Below are 20,218 nucleotides of genomic sequence, written 5' to 3' on the forward strand. Positions count from 1 at the left end.
AGGATTTAATGCTGATTTACAGCGTCTTTGCTTTTTTATATTGCCATTCTTACAGGTCAAGAGCCTTTGCTTTATGAAGTGCCACTTAGCTCATATTACAGTTTAATTGAATTTAATATCCCTAATCGAAATAACAAGTACTGCAAACTCATTGAGGGAAAAGATGGCATATTTTTTCTTTATATTCCCAAAGACCAGTATCTGACATTTCCTTCTTCCAACCTGTGTGGGCAACTTCCAGTGAGCATCTGTCAGCATCTATCAGCACAGAGAGACTTCATCTTTACGACTTAGACTCTTAGCAAGTTGTCCGAAATACTGAGAAGTTAGCTGGCTTGCCCAAAGTCAGACACCACTAAGCTTCAGAGGTGGGATTCTTCCACACTTTCAGGACAAGAGCGCTCTTTCTCTCTCTCTCTCTCTCTCTCTCTCTCTCTCTCTCTCTCTCTCTCTCTCTCTCTCTCTCTCTCTCTCTCTCTCTCTCTCTCTCTTTCTCTTTCTCTCTCTCTCTCTCTTCATTACCCCACAATGCTTCTCTGCTGTATGCAGCCAATCAACAGTTGTTGAGTTGTGGACTCTGTTCACTACTAAGAGTGAAATAAAGATTTGGCAAAGATGAATTTATTAGTGGTTAAAAGGATCACTTGTTGGCAGTTAAATAAGAAAATTTATGCCCACAAATTCCATTTTGGTAACTGTTTTCTTATATTAGCCAGATAATCATAAAGTGTCTGTTTTACTTTGTGCTGTGTAAAAACACAGCTGTCTTTTCAGATGACAAATGATGTTTATTTGGGAGAGTGGTTAAATTAAAATGACAAAAAAAGAATCACCCAATATGACATAAATGGAAACAGTGGAGTAGGGTGCAGCTCTGGTGAGAGCAGTAGAGAATTCCAGGCTGAAATCTTGTTTGTTACATGATTTGTGAGTGAGTGAATCACTTGGGTTTTAGTTTCCCTATCTGTAAAATAAAGGGATTAGCCTAGTTGTTTTCTTATAGCTCTAAATCTGATGCTTCTGTAACAAACAAATGACAAGTTTTCATCCTCTTTGAATAGAAAAAGCTGTATTTGTGTTCCTGCATTTATACTTCCCTTATTTGGCTATAAATTATTTGGCCAAAATCCTTATGAAATTTTAGAAAGGAAATAAATCCCATTTTGATTTAATGGGCAGATAACTTTACAAATCTCCAATAGAATGTTGTAACACAGAATACTAGACTGGAAATTAAGAAGGAAGAAAAAGCATTTGTTAAACACTTATAATGTTTTAGGCATTTAGGCAGTGCTAAATGCTTATTCCCTGATATTTACTACAATTCCATTGAGGTAGATGTTATTATCTTCCCCTTTTTTATTTTACAATTGAGAAAACTAAGGCAGAGGTTTAAGTGACTTGCCCACAGCTACTAAGTATCTGAAGCTAGATATGAACTGAGCTCTGCCTCACTGCAAACTCAATGCTCTATCCATTGTACCACCTCTCTGTTAAGAGGCCAAGGTTATAGTCCAAGTTTTTTTTGCCTACTATGCCAGGGGATTGGATAAATTATTTGCTTTCTCTGTGTTAAACTTTTCTTATTTGTAAAATGAGGGCGTTGAACAAGATAATTTCTGAAATTTAATTTCAGTTTTGATATTCTTTACTTCTATATTTCCACTGAGAAATACACATGACTGAGGCTTAAAAATTAATCTGTTATGGAAAATAGCCAATCCACAAAAACATGGAGCATGTTGTTTTGGTTCAAAGTACAAAAGGGGATGATAAAAAGTTATAGTTTAAAGAACAAATAAAAGAATGAAGGAAAATGGATCTTTATATTGAACACTGTGGTATAGGAGAGAGGTAATGTGGTATGAAGTTCTCAGAGTAAGAAAATTCTGGGTTTTTTTCTGACACATGTCAGTTATTTGACCCTGAAGATATCTTTTATTTCATTTTATTTTTAATTGATAGAATAAAATGCATTTCCATAGCATAGTACAATAAAATAAAATAAGTGTACATGGAACTGTAAGCCTACTACTCAAAACTTATTATTCTTTTAAAAAATACAAAATTATCACATAAATTTAGTTTTTTCTTTCACCTCTCCCCTCAAGATAGCTACCATTAGACACAATTGGCATTATATATGCATATGTGTATATATACTCCTATATACACACATATGTAAAATTACTCTATACATATTTCAATTTATCAATTCTTTTTCTGGATGCAGACAGCATCTTTTTTATATATCTTTATAATTAATTTGGGTATTTATAAGAGACAAAATAACTTATTTACTTGAAATAATTCTTAAAACAATATTGCTGGTACAATATATCCAATGTTATTTTAAGTCTGCTCTTTTTGTTCTTCATTATTTCATGCAAGTCTTTCCATAGTTTTCCAAAATCATTGAGCTTGTCATTTCTTCTAGCACAGTAGTATTCCATCACAATCCTATACCACAACTTATTTAGCCATTCTCTAATTGATAGACATCCTTGTAATTTCCAGTTCTTTGCCATCACAAAGAGAGCTGCTATAAACATTTTAGAACACATAGATTCTTTTGCTTTTCCCCTAATCATCTTTGGAAATAGACCAAGTAATGGTATTGTTGGGTCAAATGGATTTTACCAATCTCTCCAAAGGAATGGAATGCTCATCAGTTGGAATGTGATAGGACATCCTTTTCTCTATCCTTGCCATTTTTTAAAGGCTACAACAGTGAGAATTACACTGCAATATTTTATACACTAAGACTTCAATGGATCTATGATGTATAGTTTATTCCCTGCAGATCATAACCCATCTATGCCTTCCCTGTGTAATTCTTGTCTATGCTCGGCCATAGGTACTGAACAGAAGAGAATGCTAAAAGCTGTCTTCTAAATCTTTTTATATTTCAATGAAAAAATTTAACCAGGGATCATAAATAATAGTATTAGAAATAACAGTTTATGAAGTCAGCAGAAATGTATATAAATAAGTAGTAGATAGTAATGGGTAGTACAGTTTATTTTTGTTGTTGTGAGTCATTTCCATTGTGTTTGAGTCTTCATGATCCCATTTGAGGTTTTCTTGGAGTGGTTTGCAATTTTCTTTTTCAGCTCATTTTCTAGGTGAGGAAACTGAGGCAAACAGGATTAAGTGACCTGTCCAGGATCACCTAGCTAGTAAGTGTCTGAAGATGGATTTGAACTTATAAAGAGGAATCTTTCTGATTTCAGGCCCAGTAGTCTATCCACTCTACTATATAGATTAGGGCTTCTTAAACATCTTCCATTTCATCTGAAAAATTTTTTTTCAATTAGCAATAATCACGCCTCGGATAAACCTCATTGGCTACGATACTGCCACTGCGCAAAGCTATCTGAAAAATTTTTATATGACCCTGGATATATAGGTATATAAAATAGTTATATAAATCAAACACTTACTGATAGTAAATCATAATTTCATGGCTCACACATTCAGCTTTGTCAGGAAGATGTGAGTTTCAATTCTATCTCAGGTACTTACTAGCTAAGTGAGTCTGGACAAGTTTTTTTTTTTTTTTTTTAAACCTATGTCTGCCTCAGGTTCCTCATCTATAAAAATAGGAATAATAATATCCCCTAATAGGATTGTTATGTATAAATAAAATAATATTTGTAATTTTTTTTGCCAACTTTTAAGTGCTACACAAATGATAATTCTTATTAAGGAAAACAGTGATATCCAATTTCAGTATGACACTTTAAATACATTTCTGTCATCCTTATGTACTCAGTCATTTCCCATCTTGCCACTGAATCTAAATGAAAGGATGAGACATAGAAGAGAGGTTCTCCTGATGTCTCTGTGTTCAGATGATTTATTTATGCATTAAGCCTAGAACATTATGAGACTTCAGTGGGATTCATGCTGACTCAAAAGGGTTAAGTCTAACAATCTATACATTAAAATCCAGGCACTAAAAATGCTATTTGTAGACACTATGACATGTGATTTGGGTATACAATCTAGAGAATCTATTCATAAGTATATTTATTTTGGGCACTGTGGATAGACAATAAAATTGTCTAAAAAAAAAAAAAAAACCCAGAATTGACTAGAAGCAGAATAGGAGGCTGGGTTTTTTCCGGGAAATTGCACAGAATTTTCAGTGATTCCACAATCATCCCTAGAACAAATGCACATATTTTAAACCATAATAGTTCTAAGATGATGTGAAACAGAGAAGGGGAGAGAACAAATAATTATGTCACTCCAATTCCATGCTTTTGTTGTGACTATGCGTCATACCTGGAATATTCTTCTCCCTTACCTCTAAAACTCTCTTCCCCAAAACTCAAGTGCATCTTTCTGCAGGGGGCTTTTCCCTATTTTCCTAAGGTCTGAAATTTTCCCTTTTGATATTAATATGCTCTCTCTATATCACACACACACACACACACACACACACACACACACACACACACATATATATTTGAGTAAATGAAGGTAGTAGAAATGTATGTGAATGAGTAGTAGATAGTGATGGGTGATAGTCAATTTTTGTGGTTGAGTCATTACAGTTATGTTTGACACTTCATGATCCCATTGGGATTTTCTTGGCATAGGTGCCAAAAGTGGTTTGCCACTTCCTTCTCTAGTTTATTTTATAGATGAGGAATTGAAACATAAGTGGCTTGCCTAGTAAGTTCTTGAGGATGGCTTTGAACTTGAGAAGAAGAGCCTTCCTGACTAATTTTCCCAAATCCACCTTGCTCTGGCAGGCTGGTTCTCTGCCAATGGCTAACTACTTCTTCCTTCAAGGTTTGGATTTTCTAGTACTTTCACTGAAAGGTTTGAATTTTCTAGTATTTTCACTCATAAGCTCCTATCTGGTGTGTTCCCCCTTTCAATTATCCAGTTAATATCAATTAGCTATTAAGATGAATATTTACTGAAAATGTTACTGAGAATACTTACAAAAATTACAAAAGCATCCTTTAAACTGGAGGAATTTTTCCCCTTTTGCACACACTAGGTCTCTGGAGAGAATGGCCTCAGTCTTGAAGCAGAAAGGTACAGAGACATTCTTGCAGTGCATATATTTGTCCAAGGAAGTAGCTCATAACACAGGGAGTCCTTTTTTTCCCTTTATAGTGTTTCCACCAAGTTCCCTTCTAGATATGGCCACAGCTGGCTAATAGTTTGCTCAGCTGGAATAGTTTCTTGCAGGATCTGATATATCAGCTCCTGAGGCAATCAACTCATGATGGGGCTGGCTCCTCACTGGATTCAGTTGCTAAATGCTTGATCCAGTGGTTTCTGCCATTATAATTATTAAGGAAAACAGTGACATGCTGAGTTCTACATGCTGAGAAGACCTCTTCTAGCTTGTTGAGCTTTCTGAAGTTCAACCCATTGCCTTTTCCATTTTTTCTCATGATGTTAATTCATCTCTGTTCATGAAAGAATAAACAGAAAAGAAAAAGGCACTGAATACTCAAAGTCATGTGATTACCAGAGGTAAGGTAGATACTGCCTTCTCCACTCTATCCAGATCACAACAATTTGTATTCTGCTAGTTATAAGAAAAACAACTGAGGAAGGAGTATGTTGATCTTTTTATATATGTGAACTCAATTCTACCTGCAAAGCCAATTAGAAAACTCCCCAATCCCATTTAAAAATTACCTCTCAGCCACTCATAGATACCCAGACATTTCTCTAAGTTCTATGTTTTAGATCGAAACCAGGCAGGGAATACTGAGTAGGCTGTAAGTACTGAGCCTTTATTGCTCAGTCCCCATTTTAATATCCCACATTATACACAGTTATTTATATGTTGTCTCACTCTTCAGAATCCAAGCATCTTGAGGATAGGGACTATTTTTTGCTTTTCTTTTTTATCACAAGCACTTAGTACAGTTACTGACACAATTTAAGAAGAAAGAAAAGGAGGAAAGCAAATAGGCATTCAGGAAGGAAGAAAGAAAGGAAGAAAGGAAGTAAGGGAGGGAGGGAGGAAGGGAGGAAGGAGAGGAGAGGAAGAAAGAAGAAAGGAAGAAAGAAAAGGAGGAAGGAAGAAGAAAGGAAGGAAAAAAGAGGGAAGGAAGGAAAGAAGGAAGGAGGAGAGAGAGAGAAAAAGAAGGAAGTAAGAAAGGAAGGAAAGAAAGGAAAAAAAGAAAAAGGGGGAATGCATTTATTAGGTATTGCTATATGGCAGGCACTGTACCTAGAGGAAGGAAGGAAGGAAGGAAGGAAGAAAGGAAGGAAGGAAGGAAGGAAAGGAAAGAAAGAGGGAAGTGAGGAAGGAAAGAAGGAAGAAGGGAGGAGAAGAGAGGGAGAAAGAAAGGAAAGAAGAAAAGAAGGAAAGAAAGAAAAAGAGAAAAAGAAGAGGAAAAACATTTATTAAGCATTACCATGTGCTAGGCACTGTGCTAAGCATTATCTCATTTTAGCCTCATAACAACTCTGAATGATAAGTGCTAGTATCACTTCCATTTTATCAGTGAAGAAAGTGAGTCAGATAAAGGATAAGTATCACAGCTAGTAAGTGAGGCTGAATTTGAACTCAGGTCTTTTTACATTAGCCCCAATGTTCTATTCTATTCATAGTGCCACTTACCTATCATTAATTTTTTTTATTAAAGCTTTTTAATTTTCAAAAGATATGTATTGATAATTTTTCAACATTGATTCTTGCAAAACCTTGTGTTCCAATTCCCCCCCGCCCTTTCTCACCACCCCTTCCTCTAGATAGCAAGTAATCCAATATATGTTAAACATGGTAAAAATATGTTAAATCCAATATATACATACATATTTATACAATTACCTTGCTGCACAAGAAAAATCAAATCAAAAAGGGAAAACAAGAGAGATTTATAAAATGCAAACAAACAATAAAAAAAGAGTGAAAATTTTATGTTATGATCCACTCTCAGTTCCCACAGTCCTTTCTGGGTGTAGATGGCTCCCTTTATCACAAGATCAATGGAACTGGTCTGCATCATCTCATCAGAATTGATCATTGTATAATCTTGTTATCTCTATTTTTATTTATTTATTTGTTTAATTATGGCTTTTTATTTACAAGATATGTGCATGGGTAATTTTTTAGCATTGACAATTGTAAAACCTTTTGTTCCAACTTTTTCCCTCCTCCCCCCACCCCCTCCCCAAGATGGCAATCAATACATGTTAAATATATTAAAGTATAAATTAAATACAATCTAAGTATACATATCCAAACAGTTATTCTGCTGTACAAAAAGAATCGGACTTTGAAATAGTGTACAATTAGTCTGTGAAGGAAATCAAAAATGCAGGCGGACAAAAATAGAGGGATTGGGAATTTTATGTAGTGGTTCATAGTCATCTCCCGGAGTTCTTTCCCTGGGTGTAGCTGGTTCAGTTCATTACTGCTCTATTGGAACTGATTTGGTTCATCTCATTGTTGAAGAGAGCCATGCCCATCAGAATTGATCATCATATAGTATTATTGTTGAAGTGTATAATGATCTCCTGGTCCTGCTCATTTCACTTAGCATCAGTTCATGTAAGTCTCTCCAGGCCTTTCTGAAATCATCCTGTTGGTCCTTTCTTACAGAACAATAATATTTCATAATATTCATATATCACAATTTATTCACCCATTTTCCAATTGATGGGCATCCGTTCAGTTTCCAGTTTCTGGTCACTACAAAGAGACCTGCCACAAACATTTTTGCACATGTGGGTCCTTTTCCCTTCTTTAAGAATTCTTTGGGATATAAGCCCAGTAGAAACACTGCTGGATCAAAGGGTATGCACAGTTTGATAGTCTAACCTTGATTCTCCAAGAGTTAGATTGTGCTATACGTCATAAAATACCTGCCTCCTTGGTTTACAGATAAACATTTATATATAAGAAGATATTTGGATCTATATGAAGGACTGTGGAAAATAAGTGACTTTTAAATTTATTTTTCAGAGGAGGAAAAGCACCTTCCATTTCAGAAACAAGATGGAAAGACACAGCAGAGACAGTAATCATTGGAGGTGGCTGTGTTGGTGTGAGCCTAGCTTACCATCTGGCCAAAGCTGGAATGAAGGATGTGGTACTTTTGGAAGCATCTGAACTCACTGCTGGGTCTACATGGCATGCAGTAAGAAAAATACTATTAATCTATTCATTCATTCAACAATCATTTAATAAGCCTCTACTATGTTCAAGGCATTATGCTAGGGAATGGAGATAAGATGAAGATGTACATATATTTAAGATATCACTCCTGCCCCTCCTGCTTTTTATCATAAATTCATTGCCTATGATTTGCTTTCCTCTTTTCACTGTTTAGAACATGAAACTATCAGATTAAACAACAACAACAACAATAAACAATACTTCTTACTATCAATGCAAGCAGGTGCCCCCTCTAAAATTTACACATTTAGCAAGGTGTCTAGGGTCACTAAAATTTGTTTATCTGAGATCACAGAGTCAATATATGTCAGACAAAATTTGAACCTACATCTTCCTTGACTCAAAGGCCCCATTATTTCTATACAGCCTTTATCAGACTGACAGTCTGATAAAACCTATGGACCCCTTTTCAGAATGTTATTTTTAAATTTACAAGATGAAATGCATAGAATTACAAAATTTTATTAAACAAATTTTATTAAAATAAAATTATTAATATATATTTTTAAGTCAACAGACCCCAGGTTAAGAAGCCCCACAGAGTCTTTATTGAATGCACTATAATGTAAACTAAGGGAAGAGACTATTTTTAATTTGGAATCAGATAACCTGGGTTTAAGTCCCCAGCTTTCCCATTTCTTACCATGAGACCTTGGACAAATCATTAAATTTGAAAATGGGTAAGAAGCAGAATCTTTTGCTGTTTGTAGACTTTTTATTGAAAGGAATAGGTGGAACCTATTTAGCAGCATCAAGGTATTGTTTATTCACTTACTTCGCCAAAAAAAGAATAGCTCTAAAGTTTATACATCTCCCTCACAATAATGCTTTGAGGTATGTAGGGAGTGTTTAAATTCTGGTTCCCAGAGAAGGAATTTGAGATGAAACAACCTAAATTTACACAGTTAAGTTGCAGAGCTGAAATTCTCCCTCCTTGGGCTGAGACATTCAATGCTCTTTCTATCAAACCTCCTACTTCGTTATTAATTCCTATTCACTCCTACTAAAGAGCTCATCATTGGGAGTTTCCTCTATCAGTGAAATCACAAGTTTGGTTCAATTCAATACAATCTCCAAGCCTACAATTAATGCAACTAAATGTTTTTTTTTTTTTTTTTTAAGAATTCAATTGTACTTTTAAAAAGTATACACAATGATGACATTGTTGCTGAGGTATCTCTTCATGAAAATGTTCTTCTCTGGCCTCATCATTTCTTAGAGTACTTTGTATCTTTTTTTTTTTTTAATCTCCATAACTCCTTACTTTGTATTTTATTTATTTTTGTGCATATTGAGGACAGAGAACAATTTAATGGTGCTTTGCTTACTCATAATGCTTTAATAAATGCTTTTTGATTCTAATTTTTATTTGCTTGTTTGAATCGATGTCAAGGAAGCTCATATATTTGTTATGTCTTCACAGTATCTTATTGTGAAGGGGCTAAACCTGACACTTTTAATTCATTCATTTATTCAGTTACAGATACAATTTCTCAAAAGTCTTAGAGAATTTTTTTATTCTATTAAGACTTAAAATTGCCCTGAGACTTTTGGAACATTCTGTATGCAAAATACAGCCTGAAATTCAATGATCCTTTGCCCTCAAGAAGCTTCCAATTTAGTAGAAGAAATAAGTTACACATTTACTTCAATAATTTATTTGATCTGGTGTCTCATTGACATGGGTGAAGATTCCATTGGGAGCAGCTCAAAATTCACCTGTGACTACTAATTCTGTTTAATTTTTGATGTCACTGTACATATCTGCAGAGTATTCACCCAGAGAACTAAGGACCTTCTAGGATTTTTTTTTTTAATATTTTGTGGTATCAGTAGAATAGTAGGGCTACTCATGCTATCTACATGATCAGCCCATCTCTTTTTCTTATCACATGTTTTCTCTATGATGTTCCTTTACACCACTTCTAATAGCAGTTATATAGCTTTTTGAGGTTTGCAAAGTACTTTAAACATGAATTCTCATTGTATCCTCCTAACAATCTTGGGAGGTTTTTATTACCCCCATTTTACAGTTGAGGAAACTGAGGCAGATAGAGATTAGGTGATTTGTCCAGAGTCACAAAGCTAAGATGTGTCTTAGGTTGGATTTGAATTCTGATCTTTCTGACTCTTAAGTCCAGTGCACTAACCATTGAATCACATAGTTTTCAAATATATACAACTTTAATAAAAAGTAGATTTTTATTAGTGCATGAGAAGTACAAAAGAAGCTATAAGAGTTCAAAAAAAAAGTTAGGCTGGTAGAACAGAGAAAACTTTATGGTGGAGGTGATATTCAAGCTGAATCCCTTGTTCTATTCTGGGGACTGATGTGATGTTAGCTATTTAATTCCCAACAGGTTAACTGTAAAAATTCTGAAGATACTGATTCTTTTTCCTTTTTCTTTTCTAAGGCAGGTTTAACAACTTATTTTCATCCTGGCATAAACTTGAAGAAAATACATTATTATAGCATTAAGCTTTATGAAAAATTGGAAGAAGAAACTGGACAGGTAAATGGATTAAATGAAAGAATTCATATTTAGATCAACATTGACTTTGATAAACAAGGTTCATAAAAGGATTTAAACTGGTGAAAAATGCTCTCCTTTTCAACTTTATTGCTTCTTCTCATCTGTGTGGATGAGAACATGCAATTACCTCAGTAGCACACAATTATGATATAATGTAAGAATCAGATTAGAGTGTACTGTGAAAATCCCTGGTATTCATTTAAAAATCAATTCAGTCTATAATATCTTAGAATTTTGTCTTTATATAATCAATTTTTTTCTTCCCTGATTTTTTTAAAAGTTCATATGAAACCACTCTCAAAACAAAACACCAGTATTATTCATATCTAAGTTGAGGCCCTTCTGTATTTGTTCTCTGAGTTGTCTAAAAGTCATATGAGGCAGATTTACCATCTGTCTCAACAAGAATGATAATGGCAACAGCAATTGAAGTTTATTTAATGCTTTAAGGTTTGCAAAGAGTCTTATATATATTATTTCATCTGAACTTCACAAAAACTCTTTAAGGTTGTATAGGTTTTATTATTGTATATTTTATTGTATAATATAATAATATTGAATATTATGTTGTATATTTTGTGTTATTATTTTGTACAGGTTTTATTCCCCATTAGATTATAACTTCCTTGAGGCAGGACTACCTTTTGCTTCTTTTTGTATCTCCAGCATAATGCTTGGCACAGATTAGGGGCTCAATAAATGTTGACTGATTTTATAGATTAAAAAGCAAAACATTAATAGCCCAATGAATATCTAAAATAAGTGAGCCCAGAATTCTACAATACAATACAAATATTTGCATGTCTCCCCTATCCTGAAAAAAAAAAAACTCTATTTGATCCCTCTATCCTTGCTAACTTTGATTCTATCTCTTCTGCCCTTTGTAGCTAAAATCTTCAAAAACTCTGCCTCCTCTTTCTCCCCTCTCACTCTCTTCTTAACGCCTGGCTTCCAACCTTATTCCACTAAAACTGCTTTCTTCAAAGTTACTAATGATCTCCTACTTGTCCATTAATTTCTTAGTCCTTATTTTTTCTTTTTTATTGTTTTATTTTTTCTGGTTACACATGTACATTAATTTTTAAAAATACACATTTCTTTATCAATCATGTTGGGAGAGAAAAATCAGAACAAAAGGGAAAAAGCATGAGAGAAAAAATCCAGAAGAAAAAGAAAAAAAGCATGTGTTGATTTACATTCACTCTCCATAATTCTCTCTGCAGATGTAGATGGGTTTTTCTATCCAAAGTTTATCAGGATTGCCTTGGATCACTGAATCACTGTGAAGAACCAAGTTTTTCATAGTTGATCACTGCACAATCTTGCTGTTACTGTATATATTGTATTGCTAGTTCTATTTGTTCTGCTCAGCATCAGGTCATGTAAATCTTTCCAGGCCTTTCTAAATCAGTTTGTTCATAATTTTTTTTAGAGCAATAGTATTCCATTATTTCTCAGTCCTTATTCTCAGTGACTTTGAGACTTTGATTACTCTCTCCTTGATAATTCTCTTCTTTCTAAGTTTTCAGCATACCAGTCTTTCCTAGTTCTTTAACTACTCCTTTACTAGATCCTCTCCCAGAGCATGCCCTCCAACTATAGGTGTCCCACAGGGTTCCGATCTGGGTGCTCTTCTCCCTCTATTCTTCTTCACTTAGGGATCTCATCAGCTTCTAATAGAAGCTGATTTAATCATCTTTATGCTGGTGATTCTCAAACCCTGACCAGATCTCTCAGCTGACTTTCATTCAGTCTGCCATCTCCAACTGCCTTTCAGATGTCTTGAACTGAATGTTGGGTAGACATCTTAAATTTAATATGTCCAAGACAGATCTCACTCCCCCATCCTCCTCTGCTCTGCCACTTTCCTGTTATTGAAGCTGGCAAAACCATTCTTCTAATCCCTCTGGCTGGCAAACCAAGAGTCATTCTGCACTCCTCACTTTCTCTCATCCTCCACATCCAATATGGTGTCAAGGTCTATCAGCTCCATCTTTGCAATATCTCTCAAAGATGTTGCCTTCTTTCCTGTGCCACTGCTACCACTCTAATAAAGACCCTCACTATTTCTTGGCTAAATTATTGGAATAGCCTGTGGGTGAAACTACCTGTCTCAATTGCTTCCCTACTCCAATCTGTCTTCTATTCAGCCATCAAAGTGATTTTGTCACACACTCCACATGCACTCCCATCTCTGTGAAATCCAGTGGCTCCATTTTGTCTCCAGGATCTATGCTCTATTTATCATTCAAGAATTTTATAATTTAGTCCTCTCCTACCTTCTTAGTCATTTTATACCTTACCCCTTTCCTTGTAATCTTCAGTCAAGCGACATATCTCGAGCTTCTTGGGTATTTCAAGATACTCCATCACCAAGCAACAAACATTTTCTCTGGCTTTCTTTAAGTTTCAACTGAAATCCTATATTTGATTGGAAATCTCCCCCAAACTCTTCTAATTCCAGTGCCTTCTCATTGTTATTTCCTATAAATCCTTGAATATAGCTTGCTATGTATATATTTGCATGTGAACTCTCCCTCTCTTGAAGGCAGGGATTGTCTTTTACATCTTTTTGTATCCCCAGAACTTAGCACAGTGCCTAGTACATAATAGGTACTTAAGAAATACTGAATGATTGATTTTAACATTTTAGAACAATTTTCTCTAAAGAAAATTGGCCTATCTCTCTATTTTTGTCCACCTGCATTTTTTATTTCCTTCACAGGTTAATTGTACAATATTTCAAAGTCTGATTATTTTGTACAGCAAAATAACTGTATGGACATGTATATATATTGTATTTAACTTATACTGATAGGGGTCCTCAAACTACGGCCAGATGCAGCAGCTGAGGACTTTATCCCCCTCACCCAGGGCTATGAAGTTTCTTTATTTAAAGGCCCACAAAACAAAGTTTTTGTTTTTACTATAGTCTGGCCCTCCAACAGTCTGAGGGACAGTGAACTGGCCCTCTATTTAAAAAGTTTTAGGACCCCTGCTTTAGGAGATCTTTCTTCTTTGGCTTGAAGGCCAGATTCTGTGGTCATTCTGATTAGAGTATTCAAAATTCTCCACACAGGAAGCTAGAATTCCTGTATATTGTCAATTAAATATTCTCTTAGGGCACATACAAATACATATCTATTTTTACCATATAGTTCTGATATAAGTCTCGGGGGGAGGGAAGGGAGAACTGTGCATGGGAACAGATTCTGCCCCCCACTCTGGAATTCAGGTCTGCTCTGTTGTTCTCTAGTCTGATTTTTGAAGGTGAAAAGGGAAAGAGAGCTTGCTTGACAGCTTGTTTTAATGGAACACCAGGAGAGGCAATTCCTCTGATAAAAGTCCATACTTCTGAATCTCCTCTGAGTCCCCCAGGTCCTTTCTACAAGGAACAAATGTACACATACCTTCCATGGGGAGATGAAAAAAATGACCTAGTGGACTTCAAGGTCATGTGATCATCAAATTGACATAGTAATAACTTTCCTCAGATCCCTTAAGCTCTTTAATCCTCAAAAAAAAAAAAAAAAAAGCCAGATGTAGAGAAAGCAGCTGAATCCTTACAAAAAAAGTATTTTTTGGATAAATCCTTTACAAAAAAAAATCTACATGATTGAACATTGGGCAACTTTAATTCTTAAAGCATTCACTCAGCAATTCTACTGAATCAGCCTCCGTATTCCTATTTAACAGTTTTATAAATGAAACCCATAGAAACCTTTCCCCTTGCTGCCGAGACTCTTATCATTATATCTTCCAACCAGCAATAAGAAGCAGACACTAATCCTGCCTATCTAAATAAGAAAAAAAGACTGTGGGCTGCCTCTAGGTTAAGAAATCTCAAGACCAAAGAGCCTCTACCAGAAAAACTCTCTTTTCTCCATGCTAGGGGAAAACAAAAACAAAAACAAAAAACAAACAAATAAAACTACCGACTTAGATTCAGCCCAGTGAAGAGATAGAAGGAGAAGAGGGAACAAAAGAGCAGGGGCCAACACCTATGGCTCTGCCAAGCCTTAAGGAAAAAGGATTTAAATACAATTGGGACCAGTCTTTACCTGCCCCTTTACCTTCCCCTTGGGGTAACTCCAACTTGAGAATTCTATATGCTCCAAGGCTTGAGGAGCCTGAGGCAGCCTTGCAGCATAGCCTCAAGGGGATAACAGAAGATAGATCAAGAATGACTGGGAATTTTTTTTAAAGGTTGGAACATTAAAGATTTCTGGAGAAAACTTCTCATTAAAAGGGCAGAGAATAATTAAATAAGTCAACAGCGAGATCTCAAAAGCCTAAAATATTTACAATAAGTTAACAAAGAGAATACAAAGCTATCTCTTGGCCAATTATAAAGTAAAGGAAAATTAATCAATAACTGATGAAATACAGAAGTTTGTAGATTCCTAGAGTTCACGTAAAAACAAAGAGAAATTCTAGAATGAGTCAAAATAGAAGTGAATTTAGGAAAGAAATTAGGAATGAATATAGGTCAGAATTTAGAACTCTTAATGCAGAGTCTTAAAACTCAACTGATTAGAAAAATTGAATCCCTAATGAATAATCTCTCTAAAGAAGTGGAGAAAATAACAAAATTTGAAATTCAAGAATATTAAGGTGGATAGAAAGTATTCCATATAAGAGAAATAAATGGTGACAATTTTTAAAGAACATGTAAATTCTAAACAAGCAAAAACCATTGAACACAAAAACAAGAAGCACAGAAATATATTAATGATTACAGATCTCCTAGAAGAATATGACAAATTAAAAAAAAAACCTGAATATTATCATCGTAGGTACAAATCCAAGAAAACTGGTCACAATTTCTGAATACAGACAACTAATTAGAAAAATTCACAGATTACCTCTACGAAAAAAGTAAACAAAAGAATACTACAAAATCTAGGATAGACATTGGTTAAATTTAATAATTTCAATCAAAAGCAAAAAAATGTTAACAGTGGCCAGGAAAAATACCTTCTAACATAGAATAAAGGGAATTTAATTAAGATTTTTTTTCTATTGCCATCAAAAAATCACAAAGGAAAAATAAGTATATCCTGAAAGAAAAAGAACTAAGCTGTAACCTAAGATAATATGCACTGCAAATCTGTCTAATCATTAACATAAAAGAAAAAGATGTATGCTCAACAAAAGAGCCATGTGAGGCAAAAATACAACATTAAAACCAAACTAGATATGAGCAGTATATATGACATAAATAAAAGAAATATCAAGAAAGTTAAATAAGTATACGAAAGCAAGAAAGAAAAAATAATGAAATCAATTTTCTGTGTTTAGAGGTTGGGTTTTGGGTTTTGTTGTTGTTGTTGTTGTTTGCTTGTTTTTTGGATATAGAAAGAGAAACACTGATCTACAGGATAGAAAATAAAACAAATCAGATAACAAAGGCAAATAATGACATTTTATAAGTTCCTAAGAATATGTAATTTCTTTGAGTTATTTTTTAAAATAGTATTTTCCCCCCAGTTACATGTCATGAAGATATTTAGCTCTCATTTTTACAAAATTTTGAGTTCTAAATTTTTTTCCCTCTCTCCCTTCTCCTCTTTCAAAGATGGTAGGCAGTTTGATATAGTTTATACATGTATTATCATTTAAAATATATTTCCATATTAGTCTCAATTATGAAGAAGAAACAGATCAAAAGAATAAATATGAGAAAAATAAAATAAGTGAAAAAATATACTTTGATCTGCATTGAGAATTCTTTATTTAGTTGTCAATGGCAATTTCCTTCAGGAATTCTTTGTACTTGTCTTGCATCATTATGTTGCTGAAAAGCGCCGACTCAGTCATAGTTGATCAACTTAAAATTTTGCTAATACTGCATGTAATATTTTCCTGGTTCTATTAATTTCCTTTTCTATCAGTTCATATAAGTTTTTCAAATTTTTTTCTGAAATCTTCCTCTTCACCATTTCTTGTTGCATAATAATAATCCGTTATATTCATATAACATAGCTTGTTTTAGCCATTTCCCAATTGTTGGGCATCCCTTCAGTTTTTAATATTTTGCCACCACAAAAAAGGCTACTATAAATATTTTTGCATATGCAAGTCTTTCCACTCTTTTTATGATCTCTTTGGGATACAGATCTAGTAGCCGCATTGTTAGGCCAAAGGGTATATACAATTTGATTGCTCTTTGGTCATAGTTCCAAATTGCTCTCCAGAATGATTATATCAGTTCACAACAGTGCTTTAGTGTCTTAATTTTACTACATCCTTTCCAATAGTTATCATTTTTATTTTCCTGTCATTTTAGCTAATCTGATAAGTATGAGGTAGTATCTCAGAATTGTTTCAATTTGTGTTTCTCTTATCAAAATGATTTAGAACACTTCTTCACAAACCTATAGATAGCTTTTATTTCTTCATCTGAAAACTACTTGTTCATATCCTTTGACCATTTATCAGTTGAGGAATGTCTTGTATTCTTATCAAATTAACTCGGTTCTCTATATATTTGAAAAATGAGATCTTTATTGAGACACTTTCTGTAAAGATTGTTTCTCTGCTTCTAATATTGGTTGCATTGGTTTTGTTTGTACAAAAGCTTTTTAATTCAATATAATAAAAATTATCTATTTTGTATTTTGTAATGCTTTCCATCTCTTTTTGATCATGAATTTTCCCCCTTTCCCATGGATCTGACAGCTAGACTATTGCTTGTTCTTCTAATTTGCTTATAGTGTCACCCTTTAAGTCTAAACCACATACCCATTTTGAACTTATCTTGGTATATGGTAGAAAATAGTGGTCTATACCTACCTTGTGTCCTATTATTTCCCAGTTTTTCTAGTAATTTTTGTCAAATAGTGAGTTCTTGTCCCCAAAATTGATATCTTTTGAGTTTACCAAGCATTAGGTTACTTTCATCATTGAGTACTCTATCTTGTGTACCAAGTCAATTCCTTGATCCATCACTATATTTCTTAAGCAATACAAGATAGTTTTGATGATTACTGCTTTACAATATAGTCTGAGATTTAATGTTGTTAAGTCCTTTAATTTCATAAAATTGCTGGGGAAATCATTCCCCCCCCCCAAAAGTTTTTTTTTGAATCATCATCTTAATTATGGTAACTGCTTTTCTCACTACTTTGGAGGTCTAGAAGTCCATGTTTCCATTGCTAAAGGCATAAGAGGCAAAAATCCTTGTTCATCTTCAAACGAAGAAGTAAAAGGTTAAAATGAACATGTTCATTTTCAATTCATATCACATTTTTCTGTGTTTTTTTTTTAATGGTGGATAAATTCCAAGGCAAGCTCACATTTAGCAAATAATGCAGCTGAAATAATATCTATTATTTGTGTGCATTGGATAAAGTGTTGAGTCTGGTGTCAAGAAGACATCTCTTCTTGAATACAAATTCTGCCTCAGACACTTACTAACTATGTAGCCCTGGGCAAGTCATTTAATCCTGTTTGCCTCAGTTTCCTTATCTGTAAAATGAGCTGAAGAAGGAAATGGCAAACCACAGCCATTGTTTTTGTTAGAAAATCCCAAATAGGTCACAAGGAGTGAATATAACTGAAACGACTGAATTATTATTATTATTTATTTTTGCTATGGCAATTGGGATTAAGTGACTTGCCCAGGGTTACACGGCTAGGAGCTGTTAAGTGTCTGTGGTCAGATTTGAACTCAGTTCCTCCTGACGTCAGGGCTGGCGCTCTAACCAGTGTATAATCTAGCTGCCCCTGTAGTATTATTTTTAATGGCAAGAAGGAAACAGCAAACCACTTCAGTATCCTTGCCAAAATAACTATAAAAGGGAACTTGAAGAATTCAGCATGACTGAAACTAGCAAAACAACAACTTCCTGAGTCTAGACACAGCACTCTATTCAATGTACCCCCTCTATCTGGCCCTAACTGGCTTTCCAACCTATATTAATACCTTATGATCCCAGTTACTACAGACTTTCCTCAATTTCATACTTTTTCCACATGATTTTCTTTTAATCTCAATGTGCATATTCATGTCTTTTATCAATATACAAATGTGGTAGCACATATGTTTTTATTCTGCCATCCTTCAGTCATTTCAGCTATGTCCAACTCTTTGTCACTCTGGGGTTTTCTTGGCAAAAATACTGGAATGGCTTACCAATTTCTTGTCTATTTTTCTGCCACATCTTTTTGCTAAAAATGTTAACCAATATAACAATCCTTCATTTTTAAATAAATCTTTCTTCATAAACTCATATTTTTCAAAAAGCTAGAAGAGAAAACACATGTTTTTCCCCTAATGACAATTTTTAATATTCTTTTCTTGTGGTTATTCTGACAGGTGGTGGGCTTCCATCAACCTGGAAGCATCAGACTTGCAACAACTCCTACAAGAGTGGATGAGTTTAAATATCAAATGACTCGAACCCGATGGCATGCCACAGAACAATATCTTATTGAGCCTGAAAAAGTACAAGAGATGTTCCCTTTACTGAACATGGAAAAGGTATTCTCTCTTAAGTAGGCCATCAAATAACTTATTAAATTGAATTACAATTGAATTTTCTACATAGATGCAAAGCACATCAACTTAAGATATTGTGTTTTCATGTCAAAGATCAAAACTTGATGGAGAGATATAAGTCTTTGAGAAATTGTTAGGTTGAGCATTATATCTGTTCAATGTGATAAAGCATTGTTTTTCCTTCTTGTGCCACTTGGGAATACACTTTCAACATTTTTCTATAATTACACTGAAGGGTGAAAAGTAGGTCTAAGGTCCTTTACAATTAAACTTTATTTGAGAATTATAAAAGAAAAAACAAAAAAAATCCCTGACTGAATAATGTGAGGATTATGGATAGGTTATTTATGTATATATGTAACATTAATGTATAGCATTTCTTTTTAAATTATTTTAATATTTATATGTACATTATATATTTATATATAAATTCATATTTAAATATTAACTTATTGTTTTCATATATAATGTTAAAATATGGTGTTTATAGTATATTAAATAAAAAAGAAGTAAATAAGAAACTTATTCCCATGAGTTATCCATGAAAACTCAAATATGATTCAAACTATTTCTAAACTTCCTTGAAAGAATTGTATCAAACTTGCAAAGAGATGTATTTCCTACTGTTTAAATATATATGTATATATGTGCTATATACATATATATAGATATATATATACTAAGACAGAGAATCATGTTGAACAAGAGATGCTGTGCATTTTCTGTATAATATCATTGCTTATCCCCATTCTCTTTCCATCCCTTAATGAAGAAATCATTACAGTTCTGTCTTTGAACCTTGGTTTTTCCTTTTTCTCTCTTTTCTCTTCCTTGGCATTTTTATTCTTTCCCACAATTTCAACTATCACACTGTATAGGTGATTCTAAATCTGTAACTCAAACCAAGACCTTCCTCCCAAGCTCCAGACCTTAATTTTTAGCTGACATTTTTGTGGGTATCTCCATATACTAGTTTTGCCTGGTACCTTATGCTCAACATGTCAATGATTAACCAGT

General features: G+C 34.0%; 1 protein-coding gene and 1 pseudogene across 1 annotated transcript in view; one reads left to right on the forward strand and one right to left on the reverse strand.

Annotated features, from left to right (window-relative positions):
* The window catches only part of DMGDH (dimethylglycine dehydrogenase), a 95,346-nt gene that overhangs the window by 493 nt on the left and 74,635 nt on the right, over window positions 1–20,218 (forward strand). The window contains exons 2-4 of the mRNA XM_051991807.1: window positions 7,952–8,126; window positions 10,579–10,677; window positions 19,019–19,183. Of these exons, the coding sequence (XP_051847767.1) occupies window positions 7,952–8,126; window positions 10,579–10,677; window positions 19,019–19,183 (439 nt within the window). The remainder of the gene's footprint in view (window positions 1–7,951; window positions 8,127–10,578; window positions 10,678–19,018; window positions 19,184–20,218) is intronic.
* On the reverse strand, window positions 3,293–3,374 carry LOC127546165 (uncharacterized; annotated as a pseudogene).

Source organism: Antechinus flavipes, chromosome 1 (genome assembly GCF_016432865.1).
Source record: "Antechinus flavipes isolate AdamAnt ecotype Samford, QLD, Australia chromosome 1, AdamAnt_v2, whole genome shotgun sequence".
Classification (NCBI taxonomy): Eukaryota; Metazoa; Chordata; class Mammalia; order Dasyuromorphia; family Dasyuridae; genus Antechinus; species Antechinus flavipes.